The following is a 17,542-nucleotide window of genomic DNA, read 5'->3' as shown; positions in this document are numbered from 1 at the left end:
AATACTTTCTTTATACCGTGATTGCATGTGGAGGTAAAATACAGCCCGGGGTCAATTCAATTCAATATTGCCAGGATTTTTGACGTTTTGACACGAGGGAATGGGGGCTGGTGGGAAGGTGGCGGGTTGGGGTATGACAAATTTCAACTTTAATCTCCTTCAGATTATCCCTTTAGCTAATTGGTCCGATCGGCTCTGCCATCCTGGCGGTGTGGCTCGGACGACTGTTTATGAAGGAGTTTCACCACTGGGACAGCTTCTCTCGGACTGACTCCTGTGAACCATGGTGCATAGAGAGCACTGGTAACACGGTTACTTTGCTGACATTACGCAACTGGCGATATCAGAATCAGAATACTTTATTAATCCCGAAGGAAATTAGGGTTACAGCAGGCAGCATGCTAATGGCGCACTTACAAAGGAACCTTCTGACCAACTTTACACAAACATCACATTGGGGAGACATGTCAGAAAGGTAGGCTGATAGGAAAAAAACAACGAAAATACATAACATGAGGTAAGAGGAGGAGAAAAAAAACTCCACTCAGACTGAGCTCCTAGTGGGAGAACAGTTTGATAACAGAAAAAACACCTCAGCACAAAAAGCACATGACTATCAATACACCATAGAAACACAAGACGAGTAACAGGGGCGGGTAAAGGGTGAGAGAGAGCCGGTGTAGACAGTACATCCGGTCCTGCAGCATGTCTGCGCTGGTCCAGTTGACTGCCATCTTCCCCGGTAGGGCACAAGCATCGAAGGCGTTTGGAAAGGGAGGGGGGATCAGTGTGTGCATATCAGTGTATGTATGTGTGTGTGTGTGTGTGTCCAGAGTTCAGCTGAGACAGTGTCCTTCGCCCCGCCAGGCTAAGTAAACAGTCTTCCAGCCAACCCAGGTGGCCTTGCATGGAATGGGGGGAACAGTCTAAACACAGTTGTTATCAGGGTGTTTTGTTCAGCTCCTGCCTTGAGGCCGCAGCTGGCGCCAAAGGGGTCTCCGCATGAAGTGATGGTGGTTTTTACTTTAGTGTGAACAACTCATATGAATTTCAAAGCTGTTCTAACAGTCCAACACTGGTCTCTCAATCTCCCTTTGGAGAGCCGTGAGCTTTCTATGATGTTATCCAAACTTACGTTCCGTGATGTTGTCGTTCTTTTTGCTCAAAGAGCAGGTTCTGAGAACTCACGACCGCAGTGCACTTCCCCAAGATGTGATCGAATTTGCGCTCAAAGGTGTTGTTCGAGCTAGCCCCTCCAGATGTAATCCAGTTTTTCACTCAGAGGTCTTGTTCTGAGTATTCACGGCAGCTGTGCGTTCTCCAAGATCTTCTCCGTGCTGCACTCAATGAGCCCATTTTTAGAAACTCACGCCTCGTCCCATCATTTCAATCCCAGCGGGCAGCCTTGTGGGGGTTTGAACAGCCGGTTCCGCTTCCTTAATTCTTCAATAAGTCAGGGCCAAGCCAGCTCCGATCAGCAAGAACCCTGTTACCATGGTTCCGAATAGGTAGATATCTTCAGCAGTCAGGCTCACCCGAGCCCAGACTTCTCGTTGAGAAGGGGTGTCAATTGCATTCAGAGACCAGTTGATCAAATCCAAATCCATAATTCCTCTTTTAGGTTTTAGAGAACAGACTGTGAGAGAAAAGTAATACAAAAAAACCCACGAGACTAGACAAGGACATAAGAGGCTAAGCAGGGAAGCTAAGGGAGAGGAGGAGAGAAGAAAAAAAAATGCAGCTTTTCTGACTCAGGCGGTGTCTATGGGCACTGTGCAGTCGGCATGTGGTCATTACCTATCCAGGCCTGTTTGGTTCGGAGGGTGTTCACGAAGGGCAAACTGTGAGAGGTCTCTGAAGCAGCACTCTCCAGCAATTGCACATAAATTATCTGGGGCCTCTCGCTTTTGGGCTTCTCCAAAAGCGAGAGGCCCAAATCACGTTCTTGTGAGGACAGACAATGTCATACCAGCCATGCCATACCAATACCAGCGTTTTATTTTCATGGGCAGGGCCTATAAGGGCACATCTATCACTAAGCAGCGGCTCTCACAATGGATTGTGTAGGTGATTGCTCTTGGGTAGGTTTAGGGCAGCAGGCACCAGAGGGCCTGGAGGCTCACTCCACTTGTGGTCTGGCAGCGTTTGGGGCCCTTTTCAGAGAGGTGTCAATTCAGAACATATGAGCAGCAGCAAGCTGGTCTTCACCTCTCACATCTTTCCGGTTTTACAGGCTTGATGTTTCCAGTGTAGCCTAAATTGAATTGAGTCCGTGTGTGAGTGGCCTAAGTGATGGCGGTTACTCAGACCATGGCTCAGATTAGTGAGGTGGGTGGGCAGGGGTGAGATGTGAGATAAATGCTTCTGAGGAATACGCAGGAAGGCACATTCCATAGTTAGACATCTCACTGATGCTGCTCTGAGAACCAGGGTTACACAAGTAACCTAAATGTTTGCATTGTAGTTGTCTGTATCTTTAAACAATAAACAAAATGCCTTCAAAAGTGAAAAGCCAGGCCTAAGATCCAAAATAATATCTCATCATTTGTTTGTTTGTTTTATAGGAACATCTTTGCAGCTTCAAAACATAAATGTTTCATCTAGAATTCCAAAGACAGATGAAGCAAAGAAACGCGCACTGAGACAGTTTCAGCTGTTAGACGGTATGTGACTGCAGATGGCAGTTCTAGATCTTTGTGTTGTTTGTGATATGTTATTATAGTATTTTACAGGCTAATGTAGACTGTGGTGCTTTCTGTATTACTCCTTTAGTAACATTTTTGTTATGTTCCCTCTCAGTGCTTGAGGCCAGAATCCAGCAACTACAATCTGACGTCGTTCTAGATGTCCAACATGCAAAGGTGCAGTTTATGAAGGCGCCTTCTCATGGAAGAGGTACTTCATCTGGTAAGGGCCACAGAAGCACACCCCAGGAGAAAACTGATATTCCTAAATCTGGACAGACTGGCGATAAAGGCTCCTTTAAATCTCAGCCCCGCCGCTGGATAGAAAAACTAACTCAAGAGAAGAAGAACAAACTTAAAAAACAGCAGCACCTCCAGCAAAAAATGCAAATATGTGTCAAAGAGAAACTACAAACATCATCATCTAAAGGTACCAAAAGCAGCTTGATGTCCACCGGTACAACACATAAAACAATATCTACTGGAGTTAAAAAGAGCAGAGGTCATTCAAAACTGTCAGATGAAATACGAGCTGCAGTTTCTTCGACAGCTACAGCAGCTGCTGCCACTGCCATGGCAGGAGCAGCCACCGTGCCACAAAAAGCATCTAAAAAGAAACGAAAAGACTCTAAAACACGTGCTCTTGAAAAAAAGGGAACTGAACTGACTGGTACTGACCCTCAGGGCACAGCCGAGGAGTTGGCTGAGGTGGAGGAGCTGGAAAAGAGACTCAATCAACAAGTAAGCCATTGGACATTGTCAAGTAAACCAGAACGCATGCAGGAGGGCAGTGTGGGAAATGCGTGTCAGGACATCAGTCTTAGCATCTGCTCATACTTGGAGGCCTGTATATTTGTCGGGGACATCGAGCGGGCACATAATTTCCTGCTCAGTCAGCACAGAGTTATGAGTCGACGAAAACATCTCAACACAGGCGTTTACAACATCATGATGAGGGTGTGGGCCAAAAAGGTGAGTTCAGAAATAAAATTCAGGAGATGAGCAAAGCAGCTAAAGGAAATTCAGACATGACTTTTATTGCTTGTGCTTTTTTTTAAGTGTAATGCGTCAAAATATGTTCTGTGACAAACATCCATGGACCTAGGGCTGTGCGATATGACCAAAATCTCATATCCCGATATAAGAATTCTATCGTCCTGATAACGATATAAATCACAAAAATGTAACATTTTCTGTAAATTCTGTGAATCTCGGGCAGCTCGTCTTGCGGGAAGTGTTTCCAGCTGCGCGTCATGTAGCTGGAGTCGAGTGTTTTAACCGATGCATGAAACTATACATTTTTAGACATAAGTTGTAAAGGTGTCCAAAGACATGCACTTAGTGGGGATAGGTTAATTGGATAACCCAAATTGTCACTAGGTGTGAATGTGCGAATGAAAGTGAGTGCGAATGGTTGTCTGTCCCTGTATGTTGGCCCTGCGACAGACTGGCGACCTGTCCAGGGTGTACCCCGCCTCTCGCCCTATGACAGCTGGGATAGGCTCCAGCGCCCCCCGCGACCCTGAAAAAAAGGATAAGCGGAAGCGAATGGATGGATGGATGGAAGTTGTAAAGGCCGCTGTTTTCTTTGTGAGTATTTGTTACACGGTGTGCTGCGGGGAAAAGCCTGTTCTAACGTTTGAGTCTAAGGTTTATTTTTAGCACCTGGCGGCTCTTTTTTAAATTCTCACCCGTAAATAATCTGCTCTTTCACGTGATTCAGTTTATTTTGAAAAGTCTCAACAGGATATTGAGCTTTATAGTGAAAGGTTTACGTGGAATATAAACAAGCGGACACGCGATGCTGTTACCGTCGTTGTTGCTAACCAAAACGCATAAAATCAGGCGCTTGTCCGTCCTTAGTGTGGTTATATAAAATATAAGAGAAAGAGAGAACTTTAAGAAATTAATATATCCACTACAGTGACCATCAAAACGATGAAAAAATATTGCCGTAAACAGTTTATTTTGCGACACCACGAAACAAAATGAAACGACGATTCATATCGTTATATCGAACAGCTCTACATGGGCCCACTGGTACTTAATTGTTTAGGGCCCTTTTCAAATATCTGTGGGCAAACATGCAGTTGAACATGCTCTTATTCTCTCTGCCCTTTAATAATGATCCGAAGAAACTAAACTACGCCTCATCTTTGGTCACTAATTCTGTTGACTTTAATTTTCACTTGTTTGCTTGGTATCATGGACTCAGGATAATTAGGCTCACTGCTCTCCCTTATATCTCTTTCATTTGTAGGGTACATTAAATCAGATTGGCCGCATGTTTATTCTTTTAGAAGAGGCTGGTCTGAAGCCAAATCGTGGTTCCTACTTTGCTGCTTTGGAGTGTATGGGTCGCAACCCAAACTGCTCCCCAAAGGTTGTTTCAAGGTATGTTGCAAAGATACACACGCACAGGGATCATAAAGAGGTGTGTTTATACCAACGTGTTTCACATTGCATCACATGTATTTCAGCACATGTGACATTTCAGAAGAGAGCTGACACTGTGTAGCAACATCAAGATTTACCAGCAGGGGTCATAATCAGCTCAGGCTTTTTACTTTTGGGTGAAATTTCTGTGAAAGTGCATTTATCTTAAGGTTTCTGCTGATGTGATAGTAACATACTTGCTCATTTTAAGAGCATCAATTGAATGTTTTTCGTGTAGTGTTCAAGGAATCATTTTCCTTTAGCCTGCAGGGCTGAAAAAATTTGATTTCTAGCTGCATGTCCTATATTCTCTTAATATGTTTTTACAAAGGTGAGCTCCTTAATACCATGCACATCTAAGAATTGTGGTCTGTTATTGTTTTATAAGTCTGTTTTGCAGTTTGGTCGTCTTTTGTGTCACTGGAGAATTAAGGAATGCTTTTTTTTTTTATAAAACTGTGTATTAAGCTGACACCTACCAGTATTCCTTCTACTTGTACTAATCACTTTTGTGGTTTCCATGGAAATCCAGCATGGCATTATTATTATTATTTCCTCAACTTTTTGTCAGTTGTAAATCTCTCTATTAATTAGTGCTGCTCTCACAAGGTCGCTTGAATTTGTTTTGGTTGTGGCAGCATTTTGACACAGTCTTAATGAGACTGGGTGAGGACTAATTAAATTTCTACAAGGCAGCTGAACCATACAGATAATAACTGTAGTGTAGTTAATTTCTTCTTGGATTTTGCAAATGTATTAATCAAGGACAATCTTGACAGTGTGTAGCCCAGTTCCATCTCAGCAATAACTGGGTCATCCTGACAGATCGCTGCAAGCTGGGTTTGGATGCTATTTAAAATACAAATAAAACCAATGTGCAATTATTTGCAAATAATTTAAAACCTCTAACCCTAAAAAATGTATTTTTTCAAAAATGCATGCCTTTTAAAAATTTTATGCAGCTAAATGCTAATATTGGAGGTCACACCAGGACTTCAGGGAGGTCAGCTTAGCACCCGGAGTCTTTTACTGCGGAGCCCTGGTGGAATATATTGATACTAGCCTGCAACCAGCCTTTCTTTAAAATGTCCTCTTGATGTCAGCATATGTCGCTCCTTCACAGATGTGCCTTATGCACTACTGCACACCTCTATACATTTTTGTATAGAGGTGTGCTTTTGAAGGGTATCCTAATAACCAACCTGAGTATTGCTCTTTGTAGCAAAGAGAAAGTGGAATCCATGATTTCAAATAACATTTTATAATTTTGATTCATTACACTGTAGGAAGTTATTCCACTTCATCTTAAAAAAGTTTGGACCAAAAGTCAGCTGTTTTAACTACATTTGTGGATCCCGCTAAAAACCTTTTTCACTTAAGTGTTTCTGAGCCCATTGAAATTTTTCTTTAAGTTAGATATTATCTTTTAAATTGTGTCAATTTTAGCTGCTTTGAATCATTCCAAAATATTTTACCTGGTAGATTATAAATGCACCATTTGTTTTCACAAGATTTAATAAATTGTAGAATTTTTAAGCAGTAATCCCCTATTTAATTTTTCCTTTGTCATTCTTATCCCAAATATTTTAACAGATGCTGCTGGCATCCCATTCAAAATGTCTGTATATATTTGAATAAGCAAGTTCCAACCTTTCAGCATGTCTTTGTTATGTTCAAATAAAAATGTGGTTTCTAAAACACTTTAAAAAACTTTCTGGAAAGAGTTATATTAATTTAATTTCTGAATTGCATGAGACTCAGAAAATATAAACTTGCTAAGCAAAGCTCACAGTTTCAGGAGAAGCCTGTATGTTGTCACAGCACCGGTGCCTGTTTGATAGCAACTAGGAGAAAATGCAGGCAGCTGGCCTGCTGCCGAGGCAGAGGCGGGGCTCATATTTAATTTTCTTTTTTCCTTTCTGATAAATCTAACATTAGTCTTATAGCAGATGAAAAACTACAGAGCACAGGGGTTGTGTTTTTTTATTATCTCTCTTTTATAATATGCAGCCCCTGTTTGAACACAGCTACATAAATGCTGCGTCCTTGATGAGAATGCTGTCTGACTACAGAAGTTATTCTGACAGCAGCTGAGAAACATGGATGATAAATGAATACAGGTATCATTCTTTATACAGAAAAGATTGACTTTTAAAATGTCCTGCTCAAACTTCCTCTTAAGGCTTTTAAGAATTCTCTGAGGTCATAAACATCCGTTTCTGTTCCAACCATGCAAACTTTGTTTGTTTTTGCCTGTCTCGTTCGGCACTGTAGCAATCAGAATTATTGTCTAAAGGCCAAGAAAAATGCCCAGAAAATTATTTTCCCAGGTGGATCATTACGGCTTTGTCATCCTGGTCCACTTAATTGATGTTTATTATTTATTATTTTTTTTACTTTTAAGTTATTACAGTGGTAACAGACAGGACCGGGGGATAGGAAAGACAAGTACAATTGGGGAAAAAGCTCAAGAAAAGGAGCAGGAAAGAAAAACAGGGGGAAGAAAGACAGAGAGAAAAGAAACAAAAAATCTGCTTGATCACCTGCTGGGAAAAAAGAACAAGCAAAAAGAGAACAACACAGTAGGGAAACCACAGCAACAACCAACATAAGCATAACTAACAGTAAATAATGAATATTGAATGTTACTGAGCAGCACGCAAGACCGACAACCCTCACATCACTTCTGGCTGTAATCAGTACTTTTCCAGATTTCATCTGCTTAGTCATGTCACGTGCTTTTGCTGAAAACGTGTACAGAACAACACGGACACTTAAGTCTTTGACTCTGAGGACATCACCTTAGGCAGTGTGCTCCAGTGGCGATACAGGTGGCAGGGCATTAGGGTTGGCGGTGGGTATCTGGTTGGTCCATCGATCACTGTAAGCTGATGCTCATATGACATTGTTGTTCAGCAGTGCTGCCCTCCCGCTCTGTCTCTGGCTAAGCAGCTTCTTCTTTCCCTTACCTTATTCATTATCTTTCACTACTTTTTGTTGTTGTCATTAAATCCCTGTTTTCCCTATGCCCTCCCTCCCTTTTTTTTCTTTTTTTATTAGTCCAACTGCTATACTCTTCTAATACTGAAACCCCCAAAGTCTCTCCTGCAGCATCCTTGCCCTCAGTGTAACAGTGTGCTTCTTCTCTCTTTTTCTCACATGCACAGCAACATTCTGAAACACACACTCTCATCCCTTTATATTTTGCCTTTATAAGTCCTGTATCCTCCAGAGCGCTATATTCCCTAAGGTGCAGCCGAGCGGTCACAGGGCTGATTGTGCTCTGTCTTTCAACCTCTCTGCCCTCTTTGTTCCTTTGGACCACATTGCCAGCACCCAGACTAATCCTGTCTTTGTTCAGGGCTCTCTCATTTACCCAGGACAAAATTGCATCTTGCATCACAAGAGACTCTGAGGCATGAGTGAAAATGCTTTTTTTTTTTTCTTACCTCTTTGGCCTCGTTTAAAATATTCCCAAACTTTTGAGTAATATTACAGTCCCTCTTTTGTTTGTTAATCAGTGACTTCAGAACAGTGCACTTCTGATGGACCTCAATAGGTGGAAACTGCTGAGCCAGGGTTTTCTCCAGTTGCTAATTAACGTGCTGTTATTTATAATTGTCTTGAGTAAAAGGTGTGCTGGGTGAAGCAGAGCTCTGTTATCCGTGTTGTCAGTGATAAATGGGTTTTCCTCACTCCTCTCTTGGCTTTGTCATGTAGTTCTGTTGTTAACTTTAAAGGAGCACTGGTGCCAAACATGCTACCTACATTTTATATGTACATTATTTTTTAATAATATTATCACTTTTTGTCTAGCTAATAGTATCTCAAAGATGCTGCATGCACAGGACTGATAGTCTGTTATTTTGTTTTTTATTTGTACAGTTTATAGTAGCTGTGTTTCTCCTGAATCCAAGGCTTAAAATACTTTATAATATGTATTTCATAGTTTGCATATGCAGATTCTGAATTAAATATTACATCTAATAGGACTGCATATCCATAATAATGTACTCAGACCTTTTAACCCCTGAGTCGCACTAGTCATAAAGGAATAAAGCTGCAGCAGACGGAAAAAATATTAATTCACAGACCTTTTTAGGCATCATATATCAAACTGAGTTATGGACTACTCATTACATTACACTTCTCATTTATATTCCAACAACACTGGAGTTTTCTGCATTCTGTAGTCCAGTCATGGAGTCTGCGCTCTCTCTAGGAGATTCTGTTTAAATAAACATTTCACTGGTGTCATCAGTGGCCATCTGCCTCTTGATTAAACTCATATTTTTGAGACTGACAGAAGGCTTGTCAATGCAAATACTTCAATTGATATTCTGCAACTCTTGATCAGGGCAGAAGAAACATATACAATGATGCCAGAGAGAGGTTTGTGTTTTTTATTAATCAGAGAGCCAGGAAGTTATATAATTAAGTTATCCTCTTCCCACATCAGCAGGCAGGTCAGATGTTATAAACTCGACTTGTGATCATACTCTGTGGTCTGATCCATCATAATAACCATAATCTCCTTTGAAAATGAAAATCTACCTCTTGTGTCCTCTTAGTGGCATTCCAGCTAGCTTTGTGAGTGCTCCCTGGCTAATCTGATGGAATGAAGAGGTGCTAATACCTTCTGCGACGAGTTTGAGGAACATTTTTTAAATATACAGTACTATGCTTTGCTTCCAGCACATTCATTTGGCAAGTGAAAGGTCATTGGTGTGATTCCAGCCAGAGACACAAATCCCTGTTGGTGTTGCGTCAGGAAGGGCCTTGGATGTAAAAGTTGACATGCAGAGCTACCCGCTGTGATGACTCTTTGCGGGATGGGAGAAGCCTATACTGTACTGTGCAAAGTCTTGAGCTACCCATCATTTCTTGATGTTTTACTTCCACAGAGCCAGAAGTTCTGCTAATTTAATTAAATTAAATTTCATAGTTTCTTTTTTTCCACTTTGTTGTATCAGCCTGTCACAAAGACATTATGTTTCCTTTTTGTTAGTCGAATCTATGAAAAATGCCAAAGACATCACAGTTTGGTAGATGTAAAATAGCATTTTTGCACCAACGAGGTGAGTTAAGAGCTATTGACCAAACACTTGTATGTCAGCATGGTGTGCAGTGTGTCCTTAAAAAATTGAGGAAACTAAACAGTTAAAAAGCCTAATTACAGCTGATGAGCAGTATCAGAAAGTCGTGAAACAAAATTCAGCAAAGACCTGACGCTGGACCTGAGTCGACCCATTTAAACAAACAACAACCTTTATTTGTCACTTACAATCATACAGAGTACAACTTGTAGTGAAATGCTTGTGTCTGAGCCGCGCCATTCCAGGGCTTGGTTTTAGCATGTGGGAGTCTAGCCAGGACTCTTACTGGATACCAAGTGGGAATCAAACTTGCGACTCCCACTCTGTTTGCTGAAGCCTCATCAGAAATGGGTGGCTGTGAAGAAGCCCTTTTTAAAGAGGGAAATTGGGGGGAAAAGAATGAGGAATGTTAAAATTGGTCATACTGAAGAACATTCAAGCTCAGTAGAATTGTAAAAACTCTGTTTTGGCTTATATGCTGTATTTTTTTTTTTTCAAATTAAAACAGGGTTTAAATTCATTGCAAATGATTGCATTCTGGCTTTTTTACATTTTTTTTAATACTGTCACAGCTTGTCCCACTGACTAGTATCTTTAGCTTTCTACTGACATTACATAAGTAAAACCCTGTTTTAAGAGATAATATACATGTGGCACAAAGACTGTACGTTTCTGCATTTCCAGGTGTCTGAGCCAGATGGAGGAGGATGGCCTCTCTGTGGATGATCTGTTCAACCAATGTGTTTTCCGGCAAGATGAGAAGGACATGCTGCTAAAAGCCATACGCATCGTAAAGCCAGAGTATCAGCCCAGGCTCAACATGCACACAAGCAAGTGTTCTTCATTGCTGGTTCAAGACTTCTACTCAGAGGTATTACAGAGTCAGGTCTTTTGTTATCAGCGAACTTATTTACTGACAAGCTGGCACATGGGAAAATTAGATGCCCATCTTTTCTGCTGATGTCAAGATAGTGGAAGTTAAATAATTAATCCACATATGCACATGTTCATCTGGTCTTTGATCTTGACATTATCTTAAACTGAAATCATTGGAAATCATGGTGACCGCTGCATTTTTTTTTATGGTCGGATGACAGAATCTGCATCTTTGTATTAATTAACCATTAGCATTTACTTTAGTTGGCGTTCACAAAAATCTTTAAAAGCATTATGTAAAGAATTTATTTAGAAACTAAATGTGACTTAACACAGGAATTATTTTTAAGGCTCACTGTTTTGCATGTTTCGCCAGTCAAACCGTCAGAGCTGGGGAAGCTGTCACAAGGCTCCAGCTTGACTACGAAAGATTTGATTGTCAACCCTTCACAGCCAGACAGGCACTGTTCTATTTATAGTGAGCCACGTCTGCTTTCTAATGGGTCCCCTGCTTTAGTTGCCTCTCCTCCTCTCACCTCTCCTCCTCCTTCCCACCTTCCTACTCCTCGTGATTCTCACACAATTCGTTAACAGCTTTTCGTGCCATTGTAGTATTTTTAGCCTCAGTCCATGCAGCATATTCACTTTTAGACCTCTCAGTCTTATTGTTAGTGTGTGTGTGTGTGTTTAATAGAGGGATGGTAGCAAGGTCAGCAGGTCTTATTCTATGAGTGTGAATGTGGGACTGTGCCACTTCATGATATGCCAAAAAGGTCAAATGTGACCAGATCTTTCCTGCTGGCTTTTAATGCATTTATAAAGGTATGTTGTAATTTATCTGACTCTGGCTTTTTTTTGGCAGGTCGTAGGGGCTTAAAGGCTGTTCAAATAACTGGCCCATTTGATAACAGAGTGACACAATGAATGATCTCTGGAGGGTTTTCAATCAGTTTGAGCAGCACAAGCACAGACTAATTAAAATACTGTTTGCTGCTGTGAGAAGAGATTTTGATTAAAGCTTCAGATCGTACAAAATGCAGTTTGATCTAGTTTCTACTTGTCTTTGGAGAGTGTATTATTCTCTCATTTAATTATCTGTTTCATTGGGAAAGTGTCCTATATTTGCATACTTTTTTTAAAACCATGCTTTTAATATTGCTCATCTTGCTGTATTAAATACAGCTCACTTTTCCTGCTCAGACCTATTCCAAAAAGTACATTATGATCACTAGGGCTGTGCGATATGACCAAAATCTCATATCCCAATATAAGAATTCTATCGTCTCGATATAAATCACAAAAATTTAACATTTTCTGTAAATTCTGTGAATCTCGGGCAGCTCGACTTGCGTGTAGTGTTTCCAGCTGCGCGTCATGTAGCTGGAGTCGAGTGTTTTTACAGATGCATGAAACTATACATTTTTAGACATAAGTTGTAACAGCTGCCGTTTTCTTTGTGAGTATTTATTACACTGCGTGCTGCGGGGAAAAGCCTGTTCTAGCGTTTGAGTCTAAGGTTTATTTTTTAGCACCTGGCGGCTCTTTTTAAATTCTCATCCGTAAATAATCTGCTCTTTCACGTGATTCAGTTTATTTTGAAAAGTCTCAACAGGATCTTGAGCTTTATTGTGAAAGGTTTATGTGGAACATAAACAAGCGGACACGCGATGCTGTTACCATCGTTGTTGCTAACCACAACGCATAAAAACAGGCGCTTGTCCGTCCATAGTGTGGTTATATAAAATATAAGAGAAAGAGAGAACTTTAAGAAATTAATATAGCCACTACAGTGACCATCAAAACGATGAAAAAATATTGCCGTAAACAGTTTATTTTGCGACACCACAAAACAAACGATAGCGTAAAATGAAACGATAGACGTTTTTATATCGTCATCCGATATATATCGTTATATCAAACAGCCCTAATGATCACGGAGTGGCCTCACCAGTCTCCAAAGCGGCAAACAAGAAACCTGAAACATTTAGACAGTTCTTGTAAAGAGGAGTGGGTCGACCTGGTGACGAAGGTTTCTCCACCAAGTACTGTTTTCTTTGGGGATCAAATACTTATTTCACAGAATGAGATGTGAATATATATGGATATTTATATCTTTTATGTATTTTTTTGTTCTGGATTTTTGGTTTATATTCTGTCTCTCTCCGTTCAGATAAAACCACTACAAAAATTAGTAGCCAATACCATTGAGCCATTACCTAAAGAGCTATTCGCCACAGGTGAAGCTCCGAGTTTTAAATGGAAGCAGAATTAGATAAGTGGCTATGTTGGTGGTTGGACAGGTGCCTGGGTTGAGTCGAGTTTGTTCCGTTAGGGTTTTCGGTTTTGAAGGTTAGGCTCAGGCCAAGAAAGATCTGCACTGTACAAGATATCGTTTGTGTCTGTCTGATGTTTGGTTACGTGTTATGTTTTAGAGGGCGGACCACATCTACCCAAAATTGGACTTCACACAGGAGGATCTCCAGGAGCGTTTTAAACGTCAGCTGAGTGTGGAGCAGGCCTGCACGATCACCATAGACTCTGTGGAAGCTGCCAAGCCCGTCACTGAAAACATGGCGAAAATGGTAAATCAACCGACTCGGTTCCCCTTTTCGTCTTCAGCTTGTCCTTTATGTTGACTGTTGCTCTGATGCTCATGAGAATGGATTGTGTAATGAAAAGGATTCAGGTATTAATGACACACGGCTAGTTGTTTTGTTTTAGAAACAACAGCTGTCTTAAATGACACAGATCAGGTCAGTGGTGGTGAAGCGTTGCCTTTGCTCTGTTAATGTTAGTTATGGGTAATTAATTATTATAATTTGGGATAGATTGCATGCAGGTGATCTAAACTCAATGCAAACATTATGTGTTTTGTTGCCCACACCCACAGTAGTGTTCTGATTCGTGAGCATGTGGTGGTATATGTCTTTTAAAGAAAGATACGTTTCAGGGTAACTTTTTCTTCTCTTCTCTTTCTTTGGTTGTTGGAATGAAAAAAAGTTTCATTTTTGCTGGAAGAACATTGCATTCTTGCTGTTTTGTGCTGACAGTTTATCCTTTTGAACCACAAAAAAGCCTACAGATCTCCAGCAAAACACAGCATACTGGCACCCAGTGTAATATTCAGACTGTAGAGGATGTTTATCGTCTTGGCAGTAATCTGCTTTTTTTTTGGTATAATTATGATAATATTTATAATGTTTTACTGAGATATAATTATTTTTCTCTGATGTAAAATTTAAAACGATATGCATGCAGGCTCGACAGGTTAGATGAAGAAACATTGTATTCCTGCGGTGTGCTTTTTTACGAACTCTGGCATTTACAGTCTTGGCTGGGCCGTCTGTCTGTGCAGATGGGCTATGTGGGAAGCAAGCAGGCAGAGAGTCCCTGGTGGTCAGGAAGCATTTACAGACAGGCAGGGCAGAATAATAATGTATTGTAATGGAGGCCGCTGGGGAGAATGCGGAGTCACCCCTCTATTCACAATCCAGACTGGGTCTCTGTTTCAGTCAAACTAAAGAGAAAACATTAACACATGCACACGCAGACATTTAACTTGAGTGCAAGTAATGTAAGAGTCAAATGTTGCTCAGGTTCATAGCAGCCATACATCTGCTAATTCTTAGTTGGCAGTTGATCAGCTTTGGAGGTGAAAAGGGCCAGCCTGGTCCACGCTTCTCTTCATAAAGCTTGTTTTTTATAGGTCCTTCTAGAGTAGTGTGTCTTGGTAATCACTTGAACTAATCAATCATTAATTAGTTTGATGCATTCAAATTGAAATTTCTAACAGGCTAGACTTTGAAAACACAGAGCAGACTCTTCCTTTCTGTTTTAGCCTTAGAAAAACAAGTGCTGACCCAGTTGTGTTGTCTCAGAAGGCTAGTCTCGCTTCTCACTGTCATTTGAATATATCTGGGCCGAACAAGCTTAAACAACTAATGAAATTCATGGCCATGTTAGACACAAGGCTTCCGTCCAGTGTGATATGACCATTTCTACTGCATATTTCAAATGATCTTCCATTTGGATCATGTAGTTTCTGATAAAGGCTTCTGGATTGGGTTTTTTTTGTTTGTTTTTTGATTTTCTTTTTCCCCCTAACAACTTCAACAAATTCACCCTTTATGGTTTTTATGCTATCGGTCACTTTCATGAAATTGATCCCGTTGTGTTGTCCTTTCAGAGAGAGCTGTTGGCAGAGCAGCGGATTCAGTGGCAGAAGATCCTTCTCCAGGCCTTAAGGGAGAGCAAAATGATCCTGGCAAAAAGCAACACCAGGGACTACAGACTTAACCTTTATCCGTATCTGTGTCTCCTGGAAGATAAAGAGTATGTTGACATCATGATACAGGTAATACAAGCCACCTAGCCCAGCCTACCGATCAATGAAAAGCCAGAATTTTAAGATATTACAAAGACTTGTCTCTGTTTTGATAAAGTTGAGATCAATTTTATTTTACTACAGCATTACAAAGTGGTCTGTACTGATGTTCTGTCTTTTGTTTTTTTTGTCGTTGCGTTTGTGTAATTTGACACAACCAATATGGGAAAAACCATAGAACACAAATCAAGTAGCTAACAGTGGCAATGTCCATCAAAACATCACATTGTAAGAGTTAAGCAGGACATGCTTTCATCAGATATCTTTGCTTCCAGTACAGGAGAAATATGCAGGGTTATGAGAACCAATTCTAGAACACAGTTTGCATTATAATCTTTCCCTCTGATCCCCCCAAACCCCTTTTTTTCCATTAGACTAATAAGACTTTACAAAAGCCCTGAACATTCATTTGCTGTTTTTTATTTATTTATATATTGTTTTTTAATGTAAGATATCTTTTAACTGTGTTCCTTTGTCCAGAGTGTTGCCAACTTGCCTCCTAGCGGAGAGTCGCTAAAGATTTTAGCTCGAGATCTTGGCAATAGGGTCTTCACCAAGTACTGCGTGCGTCAGAAGCACCAGAATCAGACGGTGGAAAAGCTGGGCAGCATTTATAACGCCTACACAGACCTACTGGCCAAAGATACTAAGGTAAAAAGAAAAAACTCCTCATACTTGTTAGCAAGAGATATGCTTTGCATGCTGTACTGCATGGCAGTTGTTATAAAATCTGCAATATTATGGCTGAAGTATGATGTAGCTACTACTGATTTGAAAGCACAATACAGATTTCTAAAGTTTAATCTTCTGTTTTATCATCCAGTGTGGACTATCGGCTTTCATTTCTCAGCGCTGCATTCTTTTTTCTTTTTTTTATCATATTTTACTTCCCAGAAGCCAGACCGAATTTGTTTGACCAATTAAACTACAATATTTTCATGTTATGAAGCCAAATGTTATAGACTTCTGTAAACTTTGTTTGCGACCTTGTTCTCAAACTCATTGAAATGCTGTTTACTCCTTTTTAGTAAAATGAAGGACTGTGTTTCCTCAATGGGAATGTACAGGCAGGATCACTGACTCACTGTTTTGATGGTTCTGGAGCACTCAGGGAAAATGCGTATGTCATCAAGACTATAATGAGCAAGAGCTCATTATAGTCCACCAGTTAGTTAGACTCGATGTTAGTTAAGGTGTTTTATGAAAGGCACTTTATATGCAGCCTTTGTAGTTAAAATGCTGCCTATTAAAATGTTTTTCATTGTTGTTTTGACAGCGAGTGTTACTTTAAATTCTCCCTTGTCAAAGTTCTCACTTTACATATTTACGTGTTCAAGGATCAATTTTGAAGATAAATGTCAGAAACAATAGGCAACGCTCCCTGTTACTGAAGGCTAGTAGTGTTTATGTAGAGTATTTATTATTAAACGTCTACGTAAAATTAAAATTTGGGCACCGGGACTCCTCATATTTCGGGGAGAGGGTGGACTGCTATGGTATTAACTGACATTAGCGGGGTTAGTAAGCTGCAGCAGACAGGCACATTTATGCTAATCAGTAACAAATAAACAAAAGACAAGAATTAGACTTTTCAGAACTAAAGCACAAATTTCTTTTCTGGACTGTAGCACACAGTGAAGCCATATTATTTGTCAGATAATTCAACTAAAGTGCTCCAAAAGGCACCAGAAGCACAAACGTAGTCAAGGGGTCCAATCGGTGATTGCAGTCAGTGGACGTGAGACCTGGCAGGCAGTAATAAGCTACAGCTTCCTGTGTTTGCACATCTAATGATCAAAGCAGCTATTCTAATAACCTTAATTGTTTGTCAGCCCTGGGGTTGCCATTTGAGTTAAATTCAAAATAACCATAAAGCAGTTTTAATTAAAAAATAGCCAGAATAAATAGAAAAATTTGTTCATTTATCTGATGTAATATCTCATATGGCTTAGGAGGAGTGTGAATGTAGTCTTGGTCTATAACCAAGCTCTGGGAAAGTCAACCGACCGATGTAGCTTGCATTTATGAGTGCTGACTAGTAGTGATTTAAAACTTAATTTCTTAAT

General features: G+C 40.4%; 1 protein-coding gene across 1 annotated transcript in view; it reads left to right on the top strand.

Annotated features, from left to right (window-relative positions):
• The window catches only part of polrmt (polymerase (RNA) mitochondrial (DNA directed)), a 53,558-nt gene that overhangs the window by 1,202 nt on the left and 34,814 nt on the right, over positions 1 to 17,542 (top strand). Inside the window, exons 2-8 of the mRNA XM_080878404.1 lie at positions 2,565 to 2,663; positions 2,800 to 3,656; positions 4,945 to 5,078; positions 10,901 to 11,087; positions 13,525 to 13,674; positions 15,279 to 15,446; positions 15,957 to 16,127. Coding sequence (XP_080734530.1) covers positions 2,565 to 2,663; positions 2,800 to 3,656; positions 4,945 to 5,078; positions 10,901 to 11,087; positions 13,525 to 13,674; positions 15,279 to 15,446; positions 15,957 to 16,127 — 1,766 coding nt within the window. The remainder of the gene's footprint in view (positions 1 to 2,564; positions 2,664 to 2,799; positions 3,657 to 4,944; positions 5,079 to 10,900; positions 11,088 to 13,524; positions 13,675 to 15,278; positions 15,447 to 15,956; positions 16,128 to 17,542) is intronic.

This window comes from Rhamphochromis sp. 'chilingali' (genome assembly GCF_963969265.1).
Source record: "Rhamphochromis sp. 'chilingali' genome assembly, chromosome: 3".
Lineage (NCBI taxonomy): Eukaryota > Metazoa > Chordata > Actinopteri > Cichliformes > Cichlidae > Rhamphochromis > Rhamphochromis sp. 'chilingali'.
Note: the sequence above shows the minus strand (reverse complement) of the source record. Positions and strands in the feature narration are given on the sequence as shown.